Below are 23,512 nucleotides of genomic sequence, written 5' to 3'. Positions count from 1 at the left end.
ACCACTGCCCTCCTCCAAGAACGGAACCAACACATGGATGGAGAGAAAGCAGGTCCTGAAAATGTCATGTGGGCTCCTGGATGCAGCTATGCCTGAAGCCAGCACACCTCCTTGAACACTCTATTGATGTTTGCCAAAAGAAGCTCCTGTCTAGAGCTATCCGAGTTGGTGTACTTGGTTTAAATGAAGACAGTCCTGATTTGGGTACATCTTCAAAGAGAGGAGAAGTGAAACACACAGACCCGAGATCCAAGTTCAGTAAAGTGACAGTCTCCCCGTCTACCTCCACTGGTACCACAATGGGGCCAGGCCAGCAAGCAGGGACGAGTCTGTTTATTCTCACACGTCCCCCAGTGGGCAGTGCTGGCTGGAACGTTGCTGGTGGACTCTGGAGCCCAGGGAGCCAAGGGACCGTGTGCAGCACCCGATCGTGACGGCTGCCACAGCTGCTCCGAGAGCCACGGGCGCCTGGCACCGTCCCTCAGCCCGCGGAGAGGGCAGAGCAGGCCCGAGCTGGAAAGCTGGCTGCAGCTGACCACAACAGCCCCTCAAAAGCCTGCCGGTCCAGCACCCCGTGTCCTTCCACGGAGCCTGACCAGGTGCCCCCGGGCCCAGGGCCCTGCAGATCTGGAAGTGCTGCTTGGGACTCTGTTCCGCTCTCTCCCAGGGCCCCAGTGGGCTCCAGGTGACACACAGTTCTGTGCCCAGGTGTGGTGGGTCTGGGGTGTAAAGGCGACATGGACCACCTCCAGCTGGGGACGGCCAGGGGAGGGGAGCTGTCCCCCAGGGAGGGCACGAGGATGGCAGCTGTGGTTGCTGCTGCCAACAGTGTTCAGGGGCGACCATCTGCTCCAAGCCACTCACGTCTGAGGCTCGAGGAGGGAGGAGCAGGCTGTGGACGCCCACAGGAGGAGAGGCAGGGTCACGGGGCAGGGTCACTCTGCAGGCCTCCTTGGCCTGCCACGCCCCATCCAGGGGGAGGCCGCTTCCTCCTGAGCTGGAGACGCCCAGTGGAGTCCTGCCATGGGGACAAGACCCAGGCTCCCTGCCTCGGCCACAAAGCCCTGGGGGACCTGACCCCAGGAAGCCCCACTCCAGCCCCCAGGCTCCCAGCTGCAGGCCCTCCCTCCCCGCCCCCACTCAGGCTTCTGCCCTCCCTCGCTCCTTTCGATCTGGAACACCCCCCCCCCCAGGAAGGCCCTCCCTCTAGCCAGAACGCAGGACGCGCAGCCGCACCTGACCTCAGGGGCTCACTGACCGAGGGGCTCCGCGCACTGACCAGCCGCCGCGTGGAGGCGTGTTTCATGGTGCCCTGGACGTCCCCGTGGCCTCGGGGAACTGCATGTGTGTTTGCAAAGTCTAGCGAGCCCGACCCCAGCCTCCGGACTCAAGGTGGGGTCAGCCTCTCCTGGCCACATCTGCAGGGCCACCTGAATGACCTGTTAATGCGCCCTCAGCTCTCGGCCCGTGAGCCTCCCGCAGCCAAGAACAAGTCCGTCTCATCCAGGCCAGACACCCAGAGTGGGCACGGTGCCCGGTGGCCGGCAGGTGCCCTAACCCAGCCCTGAGGCTCCGTGGCTCTGGAACCTAGCCTGTGCCCTCTCCCCCTGGGCCTCGGGTTCCTCACCTAGAAACAGGTCGTTACAGCACCTGCCCTGAAGGGCTGTTGGGAAGTTTTAATGAGCTAATGTGCCAACTACTCAGCACAGCACCCAGCACAAAGAAAGGGCCGCTCAGTGCTCATCCGTGATGGACTCAGGAGTTAGTGGCCAGGATGGCGGGTAAGGAGGTGAGGGCATCTCCCCACCCCCTGGCCAGGGCTGGCACGGGGCGGGTCTGGGAGCCGGCCCCTCTCCTCTGGACAGCCCGTCTGGAGCTCTGTTCCAGCCCGAGCCGTGCCCTCCCCACCCCGAGGCTGGCTGTGCAGAGGGGGCCGTGGCCGGGGGCACAGCCCCCTGCGGAGGCTGCTGTGCTGGTCCAGGCAGCCCTCACCCTTGAGGGCAGAGGCATGTCCCCCCCAGAGTGGGGTGGGGTGGTGGCAGCCAAGTCCCCTCCAGGCCACAGACAGCCATGGGCATGAGGCTGACGCCTGTCCCTCGCCCGATCATGTGGGGAGCCCGCCACCTTGATGCACCTGGGCACAACCTGAGGCCTCGTCCCAGGGCCTCCGGATCCACTGAGGCCGTGGGACCGGAGCAGCCTCACCCCGGGCCACTGTCCGGGCCACCTGCAGGTGACTCTCCAGCTCCCAGAACAGCCCACAAGCTGCTCTCAAAACCCCGAGACGGTGACTCAACCCAGCCGCCCCGGCAGGGAAGAGGGGGCAAGGGTCCCTCGTTTTAAATTGGAAATGACTTAGAACTGAGCGCTCTGACTCGGGGCACGGGCAGGTTCCCGCCGTCCCCGGGCCTCCACCTGAGGACGCAGGGCACAGGCTCCGGCTGAGGGCGTGGGCAGGCCCCACTAATGTGGTGCTGGGCTCCGATCCCACTTCCCGTTCCCAGGGACGGTGCTCAGCTCCCCTTTAAGTCTTACCTGCCTCATCCCCAAAGAACAAGCCGGGGCTCGGGCAGCGCAGACACGGCCACGTCACTGGGACCTGTGGCCTGGGCTCTGGCCCAGCCACTTGACACCTGGCTCCTGCTTCCTGGGGTGGGAGCCCCACCTTAAGGGCAGCGGGAAGGGCTGACAGAAGGGGCCCGAGGGCACTCACACCCTGAGACCTGAGCGGTGAGGGGACTCCATCTAGGAGAGGGGCAAGGAGGCCGGGGCGCCGAGGGACCCCGTCTTGGCCCTGAGCGTCCGTCCCAGCCGGGGGCATCCGTCCTATCTCAGGGTGTCTGTCCCAGCCCCTGGCACCTGTCCTCCTGTCTAGGGCTCACAGCAGCTTGGTCAGGCGGAAGGACGCGCCACTGAGGTTGGGGACTCCTGTGAAATCCCCGAGCGCCTGCGTGTGGCCCAGCAGCCCACGGCCTGGGGACTCTGCAGCTGCCCAGAGAAGCTCAGGAGAGGCTCCAGGGAGCAGAGAGCCCAGGATCACAGGGACATGGTGACCCCAGAGCCCGACATGGGTAAGGACGCACTGCCTGGGCCACCTCGCCCGACCACCTGCACGGAGGTGTCACTGTCCCAGGGGACAGAGGGGGACACAGGCAGTGAGAGGGAAAGTCTCGAGGGCCACAGAGCAGGGAGCAGCAGGGCCGGGCTGCGTCCCGGGTGCCAGGAGGGTCGCACAGCACCACAGCTGGCGAGCAGGCCCTCGGCAGCACCGGTCTCACGGGTCTCCACGGGGGTCTGGGCAGCGCGGGCAGGGTGCCACGCGCACTCCCTCCTCCCTCCCCAGAAATCCCAGGGAGTGACGGGAGGACAGCTGAGCGCCCCAGCAGGGACCCAAGGGTCCTGTGAGCCCTCAGTGTGGGCAGGAGACCGGGCAGGAGACGAGCCCCACCCGCACCTGCGGAGCCGCCCCATTCCTGCTTAAGTCGGCTACTCCACTCTCAGCCGGGCCACCATGTCACGGCCAAGCCCAGTGCCACCTCCTCCAATGCCCTCCCCCAGCTGCCACTCACGGGACACGGGCTCAAGGCTGGCCAGCTCCCAGGGCTTCACCTCAAGTGACTGCCCCCCAGCCTGGGCAGCAGGACCCTCGCTCCCTGTGCTGGACAGTGGGAGACAGAGGCCGCAGGGTGCGGTGACACTGCGGTCCCTGGCTGGTCAGCACTGAAGGGACGTGAGCCTCGGCTGCTGGCCCCAGAGGGACGAACCCTCATGCTTTCCCTAGAAGGTGACCCAGCCCTGCACGCCACGCACCACAGCACACAGGACAGGAGGTATGGACAGCGAGCCTGCGGCTGCCCAGCCCCACAGTGCCCAGGAGGACCACCCAGCCCCTCTGACCTGTGGCCCAAGCAGCACTAGGCACCTGGTGCCCTTCTGGCCAGGGGGTGGCCAAGCCTGGTTCAAACCCAGTGTGTCTGGGCCAGCCTGTGCTCTCGGCCGCTGGCTGCCTCTGTTGGCCACTCTGTGGCAGAGGGGCTCTCAGCCAGCTGGCTATGGGACCTCAGGGCACAGCCACTCAGCAAGAGGCCACATCCCTCAGGAAGTAGAGAGGGGCCACCCGCTGCCCACTGTGCCTGGGAGGAGCAGCCCACCACGGCCCGCCTCCCAGACGGGCCTGCAGGGGTGCCCTGGGCAGGTACTCACGAATCTGAGGAACACGTTGCCCAGCTCGTGCTGAGACTGCGGCTCCGGGTGCAGGCAGCACTCCAGGGCGGACAGGAAGTCCTTGTGCACCTCCAGGATGTCCTCGATGTTGGAGAAGAGGATCTGCGAGCAAGCAGAGGCCCCGCGTCAGCAGGGCCAGGGCAAGCCACGCGCCCCAGGAGACAGAGCTCCGGGCACCGGAGCCTGCAAGGAGACGGGAGCTCTCCCGCTGGCCCGGCCGCCCCGAGAAGGTGGGCGCCTGAGAGCAGGCAGCCTGTGTGCGTGGGCAGAGACCGGCCCAGAGCTAAGGTGGTCATGGTCATCCTGGTCACGTCACGGTCACGTCATGTCAGCCAGCTCACCCCCAGCCTGCGGGTGAGGGACCAGCACCCCAGCGCCATGTGCCAGCAAGCCCCAGGGGCAAGGGTGCCACCCTGGCCCGCCACGCCCACATGCCAGTGCGCGCCAGCCCCAGGACTGAGCGGCACGTGTCCACACCAACACGGGGAGGAAACGCGGTCTGGGGGTCTGGAACCTGTCATGCAGACACCCCACGTGGGGCTGCCTGCTCCCTCACCTCCACCCAGAGGGTCAAGTGCAACCTGACCCAGTAATTCCACACTGAAATGTAGCCTTTCAGTCATTTCCAGCTAGAGGACTTTTGCCCCCCCCCCCGGAGACAGACATCTGGCACGTCTGGGGACGTTTTGGGCTGTCACAAACTGTGGGACAGAGAGGAGAGTGCTACTGGTGTTTGCAGTCACAGACCAGGCATGCCACTGTGGGGCACAGAACAGAGACGTTCAGGCACCAGTGTCCACAGTGCCCAGACGGGAGTCTGGGGGCTCAGCCAAGTGACGGTGCTGCAGCCTCACTGGCATTAACAAAAAAATTGGGAACAAATATCCACCTGTAGGAACCAGTTAATCACATTATAGTAAGATACATTCCACAGGCAGGAATACTATGCACCTGGAAAAAGAACCTGTAGATACATACACACACAGAATCCCATTGCATCCTCATGTAGATTTTAAGTGTGTGGCAGGGAGGGGAATCCAGGTGCCGAACAGGTTCCATTAGGGGCCTGTTTGTGTAAAACAGCACCAAAAATGGCCCCTCCTATCTGTGCTGGTGGGAACAGAGACTTTTTAGGTGGTGATATAAACTGGCAACTGTGGAGGTCTCCGGAAAGGACAGGAAAGATCTTTCTGATCTGAACTTCACAAATTCCATTTTCCTTCTGTTTGTCGCACAAGTGTCTTTGTCAGTTTAGTGCTGAGCAAGCAAGGTGCTCCCTCGGCTCAAACCCCAGAGCGGAAATGAGCACAGGCGGCAGTCCTGCTCCCTCCAGCATTTTCTGAGCACCTACTGTGTGCCAGCTCAGAGGCCCAGAGGATACGGCAGGGAGCAGAGGAGTCCCACCCCCATGGTGGGGGTGCCCGGGGCGCCCGTCACGGGAAGTGGCTGTGGCAGCCCCAGCCCGCAGTGCTGGGTCCCTCCAGTGCGTCCGCTCACGGGCTGACCCCACTCCTAAGGCCCTCGGTGACTGTAAGGAAGGGCTGGAGCGTGGACCCAAAGGAAATGAGAAACGTCCACCCGAAAGCCGCCTGCACAGTCACGACGGCCAGCAAGAGGAGGCTGTGGGAAGTATTACAGAGCCATGAAAAATCACGGGCCCCACACAGACCCAGGGCAGCTCCCAGGCGACGTGAAGGCAAGACCCGGACCCGCAAGGACAGGCGACGCCAACCGATGGCGTCAGGAGCCAGTGTGCCCTGAGAGGGAGGACTGTGTAGAGGGACAAGGATGCTCCTGCCTTCGTCTGGGCGGGTGGCACACATCCTGGGCCTTCACTGCAGGGTCTGAACACTCGACCTGCCCCGATCTCGGAGACGGGACGTGAAGTCACCACCGCGGGCCAGACAGACCAACCCCTGCCATGCTCAGCAGTGTGCCAAGGGAGCAGGCTAAGGAGGGGACCTGGAGAGGGACCCCAACACCCCCCCAGCCGTCCCCGGGCCACCATGAGCCTCAACTCTCCTAGGCACAATGTGATCTCAGAGCCATCGAGGTCCCCGTCCAGTCGAGCAGGGACACCTGGAGGGGGCGGGCATTCTCCTTGGCCACGTGGCTGGGACCTCAGATGCCCACGGTCCCCTCAGACCAGGGCCTTACCGTCCCTGGGACTGCGCAGCGGCTTCCCAGAGAGCAAGGTCACGTCAGAGCCAGGCCGGCGAGAGGCCGGTGCCACACAGAAGGCCATTGATCTCCTCCTCGGCCTCCTGAGCCTCTGCCAGACAGAGCTGCCTGACCACTCCCTGGCCCTGACCCGGGCGGGAGGCAGCTGCAGGAGCCGGGCTCCCAGGGCCCTTGGGAAAGGACTCTCCCCTGGTCAGAGCCGGCGCCAGACCCAGGCAGCTGGGAGGCGGGGCCGCGGGGCCAGGGAGGGTCCCGCACTGGAGCAGGACCCAGCCAGCCGCTCACGGCCCCGGGAGTCCTCCAGGGACATGGGAGAAGGCTGGGGAGCACCAAGCCAGGGCCAGCAGGTGACCTGCCCTCCCAGCATGGCCAGCAGCAGGGCCCTCCCGGGGGGGGGGGGGGGCAGCTCTGCGTCCCACCTTGACGTTCTCATCCGTGAGCCCCTTCTCCATGGAGTCCGCCGCGTTCTGCCGGATGCGGTGCAGGAAGGCCTGTGGAGACAAGGACAGTCAGCGCCGGGAGGGACGGGCTGACCCCCAGGGCCCACGAGGCAATGGTCCAGGGACAGGGAAACTGGCTCTGCTTACACCCGAGCCAGGGACGCCCCCCACCCTGCACCAGCTGCACCCTCCGTGGGGCCTGAAGAGACCCAAGAGAATGACACGGGCCAGCTCCCCCCTCACTGCCACCCACAGTCCCTGGTGGGCGACCATTCACCTCTCCTCATGTCTCATCCTTTTTTTCCTAAGCAACTTAACCCTCAAACTTTAACACGTTCGCTCAGAAGTCAGGAGTACAAACCCGAAAACAGGAAAAGGCTCTTTCCCAGCCGGCCCACCCCATGTCCCCACCGCCACCGCTGCCACCTGCCTGCTGCCCCCACGTCCCACTCCCGCGTCCTGCCCCTGCCACCCCCATGCGAATCTCAGCCAGGGGCTTCTCAGGGCCTCCAGAGCTGCGAACCCCACGTGTACAGGTGCATATAGGGTGGGCCGGGTGCACATGGGGGTGGGCCGGGTGCACGTGGGGATGTGCCAGGTGCACACGGGGCGGGCCAGGTGCATGCAGGATGGGCCAGGTGCACGGGGTGTGCACACAGCAACTCTCGCATCTGCTCCTTCTACCCCCAGGAGAGAGGGCAGGGTGCACAGGACGGCGACCACCACCCCTCGCTGGAGCACCCTCCATCCTCAAACAGGGCCCCTCGTCCTCCCGTGTGGGTGGACCACAGTCCTTCTGCAGCACTGTTCTGGGGCTCAGCACAGAGAAATCGCCTCCCTCCTCCGCGAGGCGCAAAGTCTGATGATTAAAAGGAGGGACGGGGGACAAGCAGGCACAAGCCCACCTGAGGGAGCTGCCTCCTGTCCGCTCCTAGAGGGCACAGTCGGGGGCAGAGGCTCAGGGCCACCGTGTTCTGGTTGCTCTATTCTGTTTGGCTTTTCCTGGGGGGTGAGCCCACCCCCTGAGCCCTTTCTGGTTTTCGCTTTGAGACAGGGTCTCACGGGGTTGCTGAGGGTCTCACTGCGTTGCTGAGGCTGGCCTCAAACCTGCGATCCTCCTGCCTGGGGCTCCTGAGTCTCTGGGACCCCAGGTGTGCGCCACGGCACCCGGCTGCCATCTGGATACCTTATAGCTGAGCCTCCCCGCTCGGGGTGTGGGGAGAGCAGCCCCGCTCCTGGGGGAACAGGATCTCAGGGCCATGCAGAGCAGGGAACCAGGCAGAGGGGTGCCGTGTGCCACTGAGAGGTGACCGTGGCCTGGCCCTGGGGGGTGTGGGACAGAGCCAGCGGGGAGGGGCTGAAGGTGGGGAGGGAGGGGCGAGGTGGCCCTGAAGGAGAACAGGTCACCAGCGACCTGCGCCTGCTCGCCCCAGCTCAGCCCTGGGCCTGGGCCAGTTAACCAGGCAACAGTCCCTGGAGACCCGGGGAGAGGGAGTCCAAGGACTTGTGCCACCCCAGGCCACCGTGAGCTGAGCGGGCCTGGCAGCTGGCGAACAGGGGCCTCCTGCCACAGAGCCCACCTGCAGGTTCACCATGAGAGGGCCCGGGGCCCTACGTGTGCTGGGAAAGATGGCGGGGACAGGCCACCACAAAGCTGGGTCGGGGAGGCAGCTGCAGGAGGCAGCAGGGAGGCTGGCCTCCACATTCAGCGGTCGGATCCTTTCCCATCACGCAGGTGAGGACCACCCAGACTCAGGCTTGAGAGGACGAGCTGCGGGGGCCCACTCGCGGCATCTGGGTCTCCGTCCAGGCGCAACGCAGAGTGGCCACACCCACCACACCCACCCGTCTTGGGGCTGAAGTCCACCTTGGGCTGACACCCTGGGGTGTATGTCCCCAGCCTGGGCCCCCTCCAGTGGCTCTCCTCGGGTACACCTGGGCACACGAGGCGCACCTCCCACCCACCCGCCTCCTTCCTCCCCCAGCGCCCCACCCAGTCACTGCCTCTCTGCCTCCGGGGCTCCAGCACACCCGCCGTCCTCACGCCCTTCTTTAAGGTCCATTTCCAGTCCATGTGCAAACGCCACCGGCCTCCCCTGGGAAAGCCCACCGCCTCTCCCGACCTCACAGCCAGCCCCCGCCCAGGCCCCGCATCCCCACCTGGACTAACACAGTCACCTCTGCCCTGGTCCCCCTCACCTTCCCGGGAGTCTAGTCCACACACAGAGCCAGAGAGATCCTTCTAAACGCATAAACCAGATCTTGTCACCCATAGCTCAAAACTTCCATGACTTCCACAGGAGGACATCCAAACCTTCCAGGGCCATAAGGCCCCCAAGCCCTCTGACCCCGCCTTCCAGCACCGCATCCTCCCATACTTCAGGAATCTTCAGCCAAACCTATTATTCCTGCCTCAGGACCTTTGCACGTGTCTTACCTGCTAGCAGGCTGCTCTCAGCAGTCCACCCTGAGCAGGCTCCTTCTTACCCATCAGGCCCTGCTCAGATGTCTCCTCCTCCAAGGGGCCCTCCTGCCTTCATGCTCTCATCACCTTCCTGTTTGAGAGCTGAGAAAACTGAGGGGAAGTATCTACACTCGCTCAGGGGCAGGCCAAGCTTAAGAAGGGAGCCTGGCTCCAACGGAAGAGGTCAGGTTGGAAACCCGCGGGTCTTCCTCCTCCTGTGTGTGACTCAGGAACGTGTACGGCTCCTCTGAATCTTAGACTCCTCTTCCCAAGTGTGGGAGCCTGGTGACACTGCGGGGACTTTCACAGGTAACAGGACAGAGCTCCGGGAGCAGAAGCCAGGGCCAGGAGGGGGCCGGGCACCAGCAGGCTGGGAGACCACAGGAAGCGGGAAGTGCCTGGCGGGACAGGCCCTGCTGGCTGGCCTTGGAAAGGACAGCAAGGGAGGGACGGACAGAGCTCCTAGAGGATGTCTGGACAGGGCTGGACGCCCACAGGAAGCCAGGCCCCAGGCCCAGGGACAAAACACCTGCCCAGTGCACAGCAGACGTCCTGCAGGGCCAGGGAGTGGCTGGCCTAGATGGGCTTCCTGTCCCCATTTCTTCACAGGAGCTCAGCCACCACATTGTGCTGGGACAATGGGAGCTCGGGCCACCCACTGAGAAGCTTCAAAGAAGCCACTGGTGGCACAAGGAGCAGCTCTGACCTGAAAGAATGGCAGGCCCCGCTGGCTCTGCCCAGCCCCATGGCCAAGGCACAGGGACCTTCCAGGCAGCAAGAACGTCCTCTGAGCACTGGCGGGAGATGAAGTGGGGCCCTCACCCAGGGTCTCCAGGGAGGCTCTGCTGGACCACTGCCCCTCTTCCCAGTGTCCTCTCCCGATGTTGACGAGACAGAGGGACAGAAACGCTGCGCCCAGCCGCGCCCACCGCCCGTCACTGCCCAGCGCTGGCAGACCCTCACTGGGCGGGGTTTGCCCAGGGCCACTGACACAGGGGAAGGGGCGGCCCTCGGGGACAGTGTACGCCAAGCCTGGCAGTGAGCACCCTGGACAGGCCCACCTGGCCCAGCTGCCCTCGATATCAGGCCCCCAGGAGAGGGGACAGCAGGCCCTGGGCAGAGGGGACCCTGTCCCCGGCAGGTGCTCCAGCTCCCCGCCCACTCCAGGGCCCAGGGTGACGCTCCAGGGCCTCTGAAGACAGCGCGGGCATCTTGTGCAGCTGCACCCTGCGTCTAGGCGGCGCCCGCCCCTGCCACCCCCAGGCGGCCCCCATGCACAGGGCGGTGAGGTGCTCGAGGAGGGCGAGAGCCACAGAGGGACCCCCCAGGCACAGCCCAGCGCCTCCTGCCGTTCCTGGGCCCCACTGTGCGCCAGGCCCCACTCGTGGCCCAGAGGGTCCAGCTGTCACACTGAAGCTGGGTCAAGGTCCCGCCCTCTGGGAGCTTCCAGGCTCCGCTCCTCTGGGAGGGTGGCAGGTCCCCCGCTTCCCCATCTTTGGGAAGAACCCAGGCCGCTGTCTGTCCAGGCCCAGCAGGGTGGCGCTCCGGTGGCCCCGGAAACTGCTGGGCAGCACCTTCCACCTGGCTGCTCCTTCCTGGGGCCCTCCCGGCAAACCACCGTCCCCAGTCAGCCCAGGAAGTGGTCCCTGGGGAAGCCCACACGACCCACCTCGGGCTCACCGCGTGGTACTTAAAACGGTGATGCCACCACTCTCACACGCTAAGGCTGTCTCTCATGTCCTCCTGTCACAGGGCTTGATGGACGGGTCCCCTGGGCTCAGGTGCAAAGTCCCCCCCTCCTGGTGCAGGGCGGCTGCTCCCAGCATTCTGGACGCGCAGTGGGCTCCCCTTGGGGACGCGGGGCCTTCGGGGTCAGGGTGCCAGCTTCTCGAGGTGTGACACGCTGGCTAACGATTAGGGACACCATCATCTCAACCAGTTAGTGCCACATGGCCCTGTCCAGCCGGCAGTGGGAGGGTTCCAGCAGCACCCCTGGAGAGCGCCACAGTGTCAGCCTGGGACGGAGCGGGAAGACCTGGCAGCATGGACTGGTGGTGCCTGCCAGGCTGGGGACACCGGAGCCCCAGCCCCAGCGGCTGCCTCACCTGAGCCCAACGTGAGCTGGCGACCCACAGGATCACACCAGGACCCCAGCCAGATGCCCCGCCGGCCCCACCCGGGGCAAGGACTCAGCCTGGGGTGGCTCTGCGGGCTCTGCATCACAGTGGGGAGGACATGCTCCGAGCATCTGGTGGGCTGAGGCAGGGCTGCCGCTCAGAAGCATCCCCAGAGCACAGGATGGCCCTGGGGGACACCAGCCCAGACCCAGGGGCCCAGGCAGAGGGGAAGCCCTGCTCAGAAGAGGCACCAGTCACTGCCCGCCGCAGGCCCAGCGCCCGGTGCTCACCGCTCCAGCCGAGGGCCTCCTCGCAGAAGCGCCCTGAACTTGACACAGCCCGTCCCCCGTCCCCTGTCCCCCGTCCCAGCCGCAGCACGCACTCTTCCTGCCCATCGGGGCAGAGATCCCTCCTCAGATTGAGAGGCCTCCCCGTGGGCCCCATAAAGGAGAGTCCGGCCACCACCCCACACTGGCCCTCCCCTGACCCCTCCACAGCCGACATGGCTGCTGGCACAGACTCAATGACGTGCCAGCGTGCCCCCCTGGCACAGGGCGGCCTGGGACTGGCACAGAGCTGGTGCTCAGGAAGGTGGGTTTGCTGAGGCAGGGAGGCTGGAGGAGGCCTCAGGAGTTGGCAGCCCGGGATGGGCCACCAGGCACACCCGGCATCCTCGATGCCATCAGTGACGCCAGGAACTTCTCTGAGTGGTGTGGTTTCTGTGTTCTCCAGGCCAGCCTCAAACTCCTGGGCTCAAGTGATCCTCCTGCCTCAGCCTCCCGAACAGCTGGGACCACGGGTGCAGGCCCGGGACCAGCTGCTCCCTGCAGCTTTTAATCCTGAGTCCGCTCCTGGAAAGAGGCGCGTGCACGACCTGCCCATTTTACAGAGCAGGGCATGAGGCTCTGCCCAGGAAGGACACAGAGCCACTGAGAGGCCGAGCGGGTCTTGAATCTAGGCAGCAAGTCCCAGCCCCACCCTGACGGGCAAGTCGCCGGGCCACGGACCGCAGTGGCCTAGAAACAGGCAGCAGCTGCCTGGTGGGGTGCCCCAGGGAGCAGCCATCTGTCTGGACCCCGTGGCCACAGCCCTGGGAGGACAGACCTCTCCCTGGAGGTTTCCTTCAGATAGGAAGAGGCCTTGGAGTCACTCTGAGACCCACACTGGCAACCTGAGCTGCCAGGGACGCCGCCTGTTGGCCCCCAAGGACACCCCAGTCTCAGCTGGGGTGACCTCACTAGACAGATGGCGAAACCTGAGAGGACCAGGGGACAGGCTGGGAGTGGCCCTAGCCTACGGCAAGGACAAAGGCAGGCAGGGATGCATCCCAAGGACCCCAGCCCCAATGTGTGCCTAGTGGCCAGGGTCCAGGCCCGCGGACCTGGAGCAGCATGCACACACCACGGCCAGCCACGGCCACCCGGGACGGGCACCCCACGGGCAGCGCCAGCAGACCCCACCAGCCTGAGCCAAGACGGCTTCCCGGCTGCGAGGACACCAAGGGCTCGGGGCTGGCGGGAGACGCTCCAGGGTGCAGGGCCCCAGGTCAGAGGGGCGGCTGAGGGACCCGCACCCCAGGGCACAGAGCCCCTCTCCACCGCAGACACCCAAGTCCCCCCGACTCCTGTGGAGGCCTCACACTCCCTTTTCCAGGGCTAGGAGGCCCCAGGAGTCCTCTTCTGTGTGGTGCTGGAGACGTCACCAAGCCGACACCCCCCACCCAGCCTCGCCCCACCCTGGGGCACTGTGTCCTCTCAGGAAGCAGGATGTGAGCCTGACGGGGGCCAGAGGGTTCAAATCCTGCCCCTACCATCCACGGCTGTGTGACCCAGACAAGGAGCACCACCTCTCTGTGCCTCAGCTGTGGGCGCAACGGACAATCCAAGTATTGCGGCCCGGTGAGGCCGGAATGAAATACCGCGGGCGGAACGTGGAGCCCCAGCTCTAGGGCCAGCTCTGCGGCAGCTTGTCTCCCGGGACGTGGGGGCCAGGTGAGCGCGCAGACACCCCCACACAGGGCAGAACTCCTACTGGGGCCTGGAACATGGTGGGTCCACAGGAAAGTCAGCGACTGTCACGCACGGTCCCCACATGGGACAGGCCTGCTGAGCCCGGCCAGTGCAGCCCCAGTACCAGTGCTGCCCGTAAAACGCTCTCCTGGGGCTCCGCAGCACCCCAAGGGCAGGGGAGGGGCGCAGGCACTGTGGACCGCAGCGGGCCACCTGCACACCAGGAGGGCCATGTGCCTACCCCGCACGCCCGCACCCCACCCGCGACGCCCACTCCCAACCACGTGACCTCAAAGGAGCCGGCCGCTGGGTCAACTTCCTCTTCTGCTGAGGTTTGAGCAAGGCGCAGGCAAGGCCTCTGCCCGGGCTTCCGGGGGACGCCAGGGGCTGGGCGGGGAGGCGCCCTGGACGGCCAAGGAGACACTGTTGTTCAGCGTCATCTTCCGGGGTGAGAAGGGCCTCTCCAGGGTCAGGGATGGTCAGGAAAAGCCCGGCGGAGAAGCGGGCATTTGAGCAGACAGGATGGAAGTGACCCAGCAGTTCCGCGGGTGTCTGGGGACATGGCCAGTGCAAAGGCCCTGGGCAAGGCCCACCCTCCCTGGCCAGTCCTCCACAGCTCGCCTGCCCCTGCCCACTGCTCTCCACTGCGAAGCCCTGAGGGACCTGGGTTCAGTCACCACACGGTTATCCATCAAGCCCACCCAGTGTCACCTCCAGAGAGGCTTGTCCGCCTAGGTCACTGTGTGTCCCAGAACCTGAGATCAAGCCCTCCATAACCGTGTCTGAGTAACTGATGAGCCATCTGCGCGGACCCCTCTACCCAGCCCCTTCTAGGCCCAGGCCCGCCCCATCCCCACCCCAGAGGAAGGTGGCGCAAAGCCCCAGCTGCCACAACCTGCTGGGGAGGTGTGACACCACAGAGGCAGGGGACACGCCCAGGAGGCCCCAGGGGAACTGGGTGCTCCTCCCCACTGGCCTGCACCCCAGGGCTGGGCCCTGCAGCCTGCCCTGCACCCACGGCACCCGCCATGGGCTCTGAGCCACCTCACCCTGGCCTGCCCAGCACGCCCTGCAGGGGGTCTGCCCAGGCTCCAGCCAGGACAGGATTTCAGACCCCAACTCCCCGCTGCTTCTGAGAAAAGTGACCAGGGCTACAGGTGGCTGGAGCCAGCGTGTCTCCTGATCTCCGGCCCAGCGGGCTTCACCTGCTCCCCGGCCCAGCGGGCTTCACCTGCTCCATGCTGGGCCTCTGGCAGGAGGCCAGACAGGGGCCCAGGGAGCCAGTCCTCCGCCCAGGGCAGACATCACTGATGGAGCGCAGATGTTGCTCCTGCGCTCTGTCAGCGGCACCACCACCTGGGCTCACATACTCGGCCGACCTCTGCCCTCCCCTCCCGGGGACCTCAGTTTCCTCTTCTTGTCACTCCTAAAGAACAGGCTCGTCAGGGTGGGTAGGCAGGGGACCTCCACCAGGGTGCCTTGAGCCTCTGCTGAGGGTGGCCCTCTGTCCCCCTGGCTTCCCCATGGAGATGCCCACAGCCTCCTCCCCCGGCTCTGATGGCCAAAGTGCCCCCAGCATTGCCCACGTCCCCCAGCTGAGGGCACTGCACTGTGGCCCGTCAGGAAAGCGGCCAGAGCCAAGTGGGGGGGTCTCAGGGTGGCCCCGACTACTTTCTCTAGGAAATGAGGACTCAGAAAGTCACCGACTCTGATGGGTCTGGAGGCTCTTAGGGGTGACAGGCGCGTCCTCAGGTTGGTGACTGTGATAACCCCAAGACCTCAGCCCTGCTCTCAGTGTCCCTGCGCCACCAGGCCTGCAGGTGGGGCCTGGAGCAAAGGCCTGAAGTGACAAAGGCCCCAGGATGCAGGGCGGGGAGGATGGCTGGGGCCCTGGGGTCCCCTACAGTCTGACAGGACAATGGCTGGAATGTGGTGTCCCCTCTGGGGGCTGACATTTGACAGCTGAAGACAATGACTTTCAAGAGGTTTTGTTTCCTGTCCAGAGTTTTTTTTAATCTCCCCAAACAATCGTCCCTGGCTGCGACCTCCTTCCCAGTCCCGTCCCAGTCCCCCTCGGCCTGCAGAGGGTCCTGTGTGCAGAGCCAGAAAAACAATGCACAAAAGTGAGAGAATGCAAAAATGCAGGAGGGCCTGGATGGCAGGACAGGGGGCGGGAGGGCCTGGGTGGCAGGACAGGGGGCGGGAGGGCCTGGGTGGCAGGACAGGGGGCGGGAGGGCCTGGGTGGCCTGCAGATGCAGTCTCCTGGGGTTGTTCTCCCAGTGCCTGGGCAGGCCCAACCCCGGAGTCCCAGGAGCAGAGTGCCACCCTGGCTCAGCTGCAGCTGGGTCTTCAATTTAGGGAGTGTCTGTAATGTTCCCACTGCTTCCCACGCACTGCCTCATCCCAGGCAGCCCTACCCTCTTTACAGAAAAGAAGACCCAGGTTCTCAGTGGACACCGTGAGTGCACACATGTGGGATCTGGGCCAACAGAGTCCAGGTGCTGATCTTCTGCCACTCTGGGCTTCCCTGACCTCCTGCTCACTTCCGACTCGTGGTGGGGCCACATCATTAAGTCATCTCCCCACAGAGCCAAAAAGGCAGGTACCTTTGTCCCCAGAGTCCAGCCCAGGCCTGGCCCTCTGGGCCCAGGAGAAGGAGACCTGGCAGGAAAGTGGCAGAGTCAGTGACACCTCAGGCTCTCAGAGAGGTCCAGGGAGCCTTGACACTGCCGTAGCTGAGTAAAGGGCCAAGGACGCCCCACAGATGCCCACACGCTGATCCAAGACACCTCTCAGGTGTCCCCTTACAGCAAGAGGGACTGTGCAGACGGTGACAGTCGTGAAGTGGGAGGTTCTCCGGCATTACCCAGGTGGGCCCAAGGTCACGGCAAGGACCCTTGTGAATCAGAGGAGGGGCCAGAGAGCAAGGGTCAGAGTACGTGGAAGGCGCGGGCTGCTGGCCGGAGCACGGGCAGCCCCGAGTCCAGGAGTGCGGTGCTGCATCCTGGCTGGGCACAATTCACAAGCCACTTGTCAAACAGAAACGAACTTTAGTTTTAGAACACACACGCCGCACCACACAGCTCCTCAGGAATCCCTCAGAGCCCAACTGCCACCACGGCTTCCCAGGAGCCTCTCAACCCCCACTCCTCCTGCTCTTGAGGCCGATTGGCTGGGTCGAGTGGGCGGAGCCAAAAGAGTCCCCCAATGAGCAGCTCCGTGGTCTGAAAGGGCGGGGAAACAGCCCAATGAGCATCACCACAGAGGAGCCAATCAGCTGGCAGCTGGAAGTTTGCTGGGGCCCCTTCGGCTGTGGCTCTCAACAGCACGGCCTCCAGGAGCTGCGAGGGCAAGGGGTCACCTGGAGACTTGGGCCCAGCCCCCTCGGCAACTGGATTCGGATCCCTGAGTCCCAACTCAGACTTGTTTTTGACTCCAGAGCTATAAGGTGACCCATCTGTATGGTTCACGGACACGGAGTTGGCAGCGACTTGTCACAGCCACCATGGGAAGGCCAGGCACTGTCCAGACGGCGAGGAGTCTCCATCCCCTCCACGTCACCACGGCAGATGCCTCCCAGCCCCGCGGGGTCACAGCCAGGCCTCACCTGCACCTGCAAGGGCAGACGGCCCACTCACAGGTGGATGGCCAGGGGGGCGGCCACGGAGGATGGATGGCCAGGGAGGATGGATGGTCAGGGAGGAGGGCCAGGGTAGATGGCCAGGGAGGACAGCCAGGGTGGATGGTCAGAGTGGGCAGCCAGGGTTGTCAGGGCGGGCGGCCAGGGTGGATGATGGTCAGGGTAGACAGGGCGTGGAGAGCCAGGGAGGACAGCGAGGGTGGACAGCCAGGGTGGATGGTCAGGGTGGATGGATGGTCAGGGTGGAGGATCAGGGGGTGCACTGTCAGGATGGATGGTCAGTGGATAGACAATCAGGGTGCACGGCCAGAGTGGATGGCCAGGGAGGATGGCCAGGTGGGTGGTCAGGGAGGACGGCCAGAGTGGGCGGCAGAGCACTAGTCATTACCGTAATGATGTGGCCACACGAAGCACCCTGTGCTGCCGGTCAGCTCGTTCCCTGAGCCTGGCAGGTAGGAAACTCCTAGTGAGTGGGGACAGGGTGGGACAGAAGCTCAGACAGAGTGAGGACACAGAGCCTGGGACCAGCCAAAGGCTTGCCGCATGCCAACGCCAGGGTACCGAGGAGGGGACTGCTCGGGTCCCCAACCCACAGACAGGGAAGCGTCCCTGAGGGCAGAGTCACATGCTCAAGTCACCTCTGCAGGGAGGGAGGACGGAGCCCAGAGGCAAGACTGTGGCAAGACCACAGGTCCCCCTGGGCTCGAAGATGGGGAAACTGCTGCAGGGAGGACCGCAGGCCAGACACCGGACACTCCAGCGACCAGCACCAAGGCGCGTGGGGTCAGCCATGGCCTCGCTATGGCCCACACACAGCCCCCACTGCCCTGAAAGAACCTGAACACCAGCAGGACCAACTCGGGAAGGAGGGACAGACGGACGAATGGACAGGGGACTCCACAGCTCCCACACCCTTCTCCCGCCCCAACAGCTCTAACTTGACCTTGACTCAGGGGCCCACCATGGCTGTCCCCCCACTGTCACCTCAGCGCCCAGGAATTTGCTCCTCTCAATCACCTCATCCCAGCCACAGCCCCAGAGCTCAGCACCATGGAGCCCCCGTCCCTACCCTCAAATGAGCAGGTGACAGGAGAGGAGGGGCCAGAGGGGACAGAGGGGACAGGAGGGGAGGGGATGGAGGGGAGGGGAAGGCACGAAAGGGACAGGAGGGGAGGGGATGGAGGACAGGAGAGGAGGGGAAGGAGGGGACGGGAGGGGAGGGGAGCAGGAACAGGGACCATGGAACAGGGCCTCTGGAGGATCACAGGGACCCCCGGCCGTATCGCACAGCAGCTCGGCATCTGGGGAGCCCTGGGCCTCCATTTCCCCGGCTGTCCACCGCTCAGAGCTTTCCACCCTGGTCCCAAACACAGCCTGGGACCCTGGAAGCCACTCCATGCCCCATCCTGTCCCTCTCTGCATAACGGAGGAGGGGAGCCCCAGGAAGCAGCCTCCAGGCTTCGTGACCAGGGAGGCCCCCCACCCCCCACCCCCGGCCCAGACCGCACTGCGTCACCCTGATGGCAAGGGTCCTCTCCCAGGACCACCCGCCTGCTCAGGGTCCCTGAAAGCCGTCTGCTACGGGAACGTCATGGCCCTCATGAGTGCCAGCTGCCCGCGGCCCCCCTCGGCTGTCTGTCTGGCTGCCGTCTGTGGCGGAGGGGTTCGGGCCAGGGCACATGGCCATCCACACCCTGGCCGGGTAAAAACTGAGATTCTTAAAATCACAAATGCCCATCGCTGGGAGAACGAACGAACGGATTCTGGAGTCCCCCAGAGAGGCTGGGGACACAGGTGGCATTGCACCACCTCACCAGAGGAGGAGGGCGAGGCGGCGGGGCAGAAAGTGAGGTTCCACCACCACCAGGTTCCAGAATCCCAAGGCTGCCCTCGGAGGTCAGGGCCGGGCACCGTCTGGGGGCCACAGCGGCTGTGCAGAGCCTCACCTGGGCAACACATGGGCAAGGTTCAGGGGCCGTCCCCTAGAGTAGCTCCCGTGAAGTACAAAACTACACCAGAAAAAGCATCAAAAAGCACTTTTTTCGATAAAGCTATGACCTAAAAGGGACTGTCCCCACCCCCTGGCTCATCCACCTACCAGGCAGGATCAGCTCCGCTGAGGCCTGTGGCCAGCGTGGCCCTCGGCCTGGGCTCACCCCCCACCCTTCCTGCCTCACACCCAGGAGACCTGGCTCCTGGGCCTGTTGCCAAGACACAGCTGCTCGCACCCAGCATGGGAAGGGGGTCATGAGCCCACACCTACAGCAGGAGCAGTGCCTGGCAAGGAGACCTGCTTGCCACTGTGACTTCAGTGACACGCACCTCGGCCACACAGACTCTTCCTGCAGGAGGGATCCCCCAGCCTGGGGGCCCCGGGTCAAGACCTCAGAAGTGCAGCAGGCAGAGGTGACAGTCTGCAGGCACACGGGCAGCAGTGCCCAGGACACACCCAGGGTCCCAATATCGCCCCACCACCAGCCGCAGGACACGGACCGGCTCAGATCCAACGTCCAGCTCCCCGCCCCCCGAACTTCCCACCACAGCAGGCTGGGGAGGAAGCCGGCGACCAGCAGGAGGAATGTGACCACACAGAAATCACGTCGCCACGTCGTGTCTGCAGCGGAAAGAGGAAGAGGCAGCGCTCGGAGCAGCCGTCTGGAGAAGTCACTCGGGCTACCCAGTGGCCACAGGCAAGTCGCCGACCGCACCAACCTCAGCTTCACTGGTCTGTGAGAGGGGCAAGGTGGCAGGTGCCCAGGGCCACCATGAAGATGGGGACAGAAGTCAGAAGGCGCTCACTAGCCCAGGCCCAGCGGGCAGCGGGCGCTCAGCAAACCCCCTGACGACACCAAGTTCAAGTCCATCATCCTGGCTCTGGCTACCACGTCCTCTCAGAGCCTCCTTCAGCTAAGCTGGTCCTGCCCAATGGCCTGCAAGTGCCACATACCCACCCACTAAGCACACAATGCACCCACAGTGTGTCCGCAGAGGCAAGAACCTTCCCTGGGCAGAGCCTTCGTGCGACTTCTCCCCACATGCACTCGCAGCAAGATGGCCAAGACCTGGTGAAGGGGCATAAGCCAAGTGGACAGGGGGGACACTGTTCCAGGCAGAGGGAACAGCACATGCAAAGGCTCAGAGGCCAGAGCAGATGAGCAGCAAGGACAGGGCTGAGTCAGAGGGAGCCAGAGGGCAGCAGAGGGAATGAAGCCGGGAGCCAAGCAGGAGCCCCAGGGCAGTCCTGAGGGGCACCTGGGGCCTTCGCTTGCCCCTGAGCAAGGTGGAAACCACAGGCTCCAGGCGGGGGATAAGATGTGACTTGGTTCTAACAGACGCTCTGGCGTGTGGCGGGTGGACTGAAGAGGGCGAGCCAGGGCCCATGTGGACCCCGAGGCCTGGGCGGGTGGAAAAGTGGGTGGACACTCAACTGCCCTGGGGCCGAGCCCAGGGGACCTGCAGACAGATGGGGGGGGGGGATGCGACTCCCGGGTTCTACCTGCGACACTGGGGGACAAGAGTCACTTTTACTCAGACAGGAAAGGCTGTAGTTTGGGTGACAGAGTAGAGTGAGCGTTCAATCTGGGACATTCTGAGTCTCTGCCGTCACGCCAGCCATCGGCGGGCGAGGAAGACAGACCATCAGTCAGCACGTCCTTCCGCTGTGACCAAGCAGGCGCGAAGAAGGTCTGGGCAAGGAACCCAGGAGGGGCATTCAGGGCAGGCTGCCTGGCCGGGCCCCAGGAGCAGAGCCGGGCTGGGGAGGGGCGAGAGCGGCTGCCTCTCCTGCTCCCCCCCCCCTCGCACCCACAGCCCAAGCCCGAGAATGGAGGCAGCCTGGCCCCGAGGCCTGAGCTCTGGGGTGGCACAGAGCTGGGTTCAGAGCCCAGAGCTGCCCCTCCTCGCGAGCTGGTCTTCCCGCGACAGAGGCTGCTTAGACGGCTTGGGGTGAGCGGAGCCTGCACCCGGGAGCGGTGCCCACCGCCTCCCCAGCCCCAGGGAGAAGCTGCCCTGTGGGAAAGCTGAGCAGGGCTCCGACCACAGGCCAGGCCCGGCCTCCAGGGCCCGCTCCTGGCCACCCTGCCCAGGGCACAGCAGCCTGCGGGGACTTTCCACAGGTCCAAACCAGGAACTGAGCGGACGTGCGCAGCCTCAGGGCTGCACCGAGGGTGTTTTTCCACAGGGAGGCCGAGCGCAGTGCTGCGGCTGTTCAGAGTGGCCACTGCCCGCTGCCAAGAGAAGCCGGGCTGCGAGTACCCAGAGCCGCCCGCGGCCCCATGCAGGCCCTGCCCACCCGCCAGGGCATCCTCAGCGGCTAGGGCCAGGCCCTGGTCTAGGCCCTGGGGAAACAACTGGAAGGAGGCGGCCACTCCCTAGAGGCCAGGCAATGGTGGGGACAGCAGTTAATGAAACCTGGGCTAAGGGTCCTGAAGAAAATCCAGCAGGACCGGCAGGCGGGGGGGGGGTGCTCTTGTGAAGCAGTGGCCTCTGCAGGACAGGCCTCCGATGAGGGACAACCGAGGTCCAGGGAGGAGATGAGCCGCGGGTAGCAGAGCCAGCCAGCCAGGCAGGGGGAGCCGTGCACAGTGAGGACACGGGTGGGGCGGAGCAAGGACTGGACGAGGCGGCGGGAGTGGGGACAGGCGTGGGACTCTGCAGAAGGGAACACCACCGAGGCCAGGCCAGGTGGCAGGAAGGGGATGGGAAGGGGGTGGGAAAGGGGAGGGAAGGGCCCGAGGAAGCAGGGCTGGGCATCTGACAGCTGCTGGGGGTGGGGGGTGCGGCCCTGTCCCCAGGGCAGTCCCGAGGACACTACCCAGGACCGGGCCTCCCTTCTGCTCCCCGCCAGGCCTTATTTGTGCCCATATGTAAAATGGAGATGAAACTCCCGCCCAGCCTCCAGGAAGGGGGAATGAGGAGGAATCCCCAAGTGCAGCCAAAGGGCCATCCCAGACCCCAGGGCCGTCCTCTCCGCAACCTCCCAGGTCCCACGGTCACAAGAGACGCCGCAGCCCCCAGGGACCCAGTCCCTCCAGCAGCCCCAAACAGGCTCTTGGGAACTAAGGTGTCCCAGGGGGTGGTTCCTGGCAACCAGACGCCTGCCTAGCAACAGTGTGATGGGATGGCAGCTGGGCTCCACGGCAACCCGACGCTGGGGCCCAAGGCCGAGCACACTTTGGGGGTGGGCTCCCAGGCGCCTCTCTGAGCTGCATGACTCACCGGCTCGGAACACCCAGCAGGCTCCTGCATCCAGGGCCCAGCTTGCAGGGCCACCGGCCAGGCCCAGCCAGCACCCGCCCAGGTGGGCACTGCGCTCTGCTGACCCCTAACTCTCCGCTCTGGAAGGAGGCAATGGCGGCCTGGAAGGGACATGAGAGGGAGTGTCCACACTGGAACCTCGCCGAGCACCAGCAGAGGCAAGCCGGGGAGCACGCGTTCGCACCTGATTCTCCCACAGTCCCCGAGTGGTGGCCTTATTAGTGAGGGACACTAGGATTTTTAAATACAATACCCAGATGTGAACGTCTAGACCCGCACAGCGTGAGCACATGGTGAGCTGGCAGGGGCGTGATTCCAGGGGCTCCAGCAGCAACGGGAGCACCAGGCGTCCAGATCTTGGTTTCTAAATGCCATCCCCCAATAGCGAGGACCAGGGCTCCCAGGGGGACTGGCAGGTTCCCAGGCTGGAGCACGGAAAACACAACTGAGCCTGGAATATCTTGTGGTGCCAGCAAGTAAAGCAAAGAGCAGCCAGAGGACAGAGAAGGAAGGAGGAGATTCCAGGGGGACAGGTCAGAAAGGGCCAGCAGGAAGGACTCCCTCAGGGCCAGCGGGGGACAACCTGAATGATAAGATGAATAGCCATCCGGCTGAGGCACCAGGCCGGCAGCAGTGTGCAGACCGCGGAGGGCCCAGCCGAGGGCTGTGTCCAGTAAGAGGGGGGTGTCCAGTAAGGGGCGGGGAGGGCAGCCAGGATGGCAGGGGTCTCCCAGCAGACGGGGGGCCCAGGGCGACTCCACTGAGCCACCCAGGGTGGAGGGAGGGAGGAAGAGCAGGGAGGGCCGGGCTCAGGGCAGAAGTGACGACACGGGCCTGGCCCTGCTCAGTTTGAGAGGTCACTAGATATCCAGGTGGCAAGGCAAGGTGGCGTGGCCATGAGTGCCAAGTCCAGAGGAGGACATGCCAGATGCGCTCGCGAGATGGTGGAGAACTACAGAGGTCCCTCCCCTGCACAGCAAAGTCAGGGCCAGGAGGTGGCAGAGAACAAGCCTAGCTACTGAGCCAGGCAAGGGACAGCAGGGAGCCCCTAGTCCCAGCAGCAGGACTTCCAGAGGTGCATCTGAACACCCCACCCCTCACCAAATCCCCTCAAAACAGGCCAGCCACCTGTAATGTCACCTGGAGGATCCCCACACAGCCTGCCTGTGAGCATCTCCCC

General features: G+C 64.7%; 1 protein-coding gene across 2 annotated transcripts in view; it reads right to left on the bottom strand.

The window, feature by feature from the left end:
• Prex1 (phosphatidylinositol-3,4,5-trisphosphate dependent Rac exchange factor 1) overlaps positions 1–23,512 on the bottom strand; it is a 127,606-nt gene that overhangs the window by 68,220 nt on the left and 35,874 nt on the right. For both annotated transcript variants that reach the window (XM_078051972.1, XM_078051973.1), the window contains exons 2-3: positions 6,825–6,896; positions 4,204–4,326 (exon numbers count right to left, since the gene is read on the bottom strand). In XM_078051972.1, the coding sequence (XP_077908098.1) occupies positions 4,204–4,326; positions 6,825–6,896 (195 nt within the window). The remainder of the gene's footprint in view (positions 1–4,203; positions 4,327–6,824; positions 6,897–23,512) is intronic.

The sequence above is a fragment of the Ictidomys tridecemlineatus genome, chromosome 5 (genome assembly GCF_052094955.1).
Source record: "Ictidomys tridecemlineatus isolate mIctTri1 chromosome 5, mIctTri1.hap1, whole genome shotgun sequence".
Classification (NCBI taxonomy): Eukaryota; Metazoa; Chordata; class Mammalia; order Rodentia; family Sciuridae; genus Ictidomys; species Ictidomys tridecemlineatus.
The sequence above is the reverse complement of the archived record's forward strand: the minus strand, read 5'-3'. Positions and strand labels throughout refer to the sequence as shown.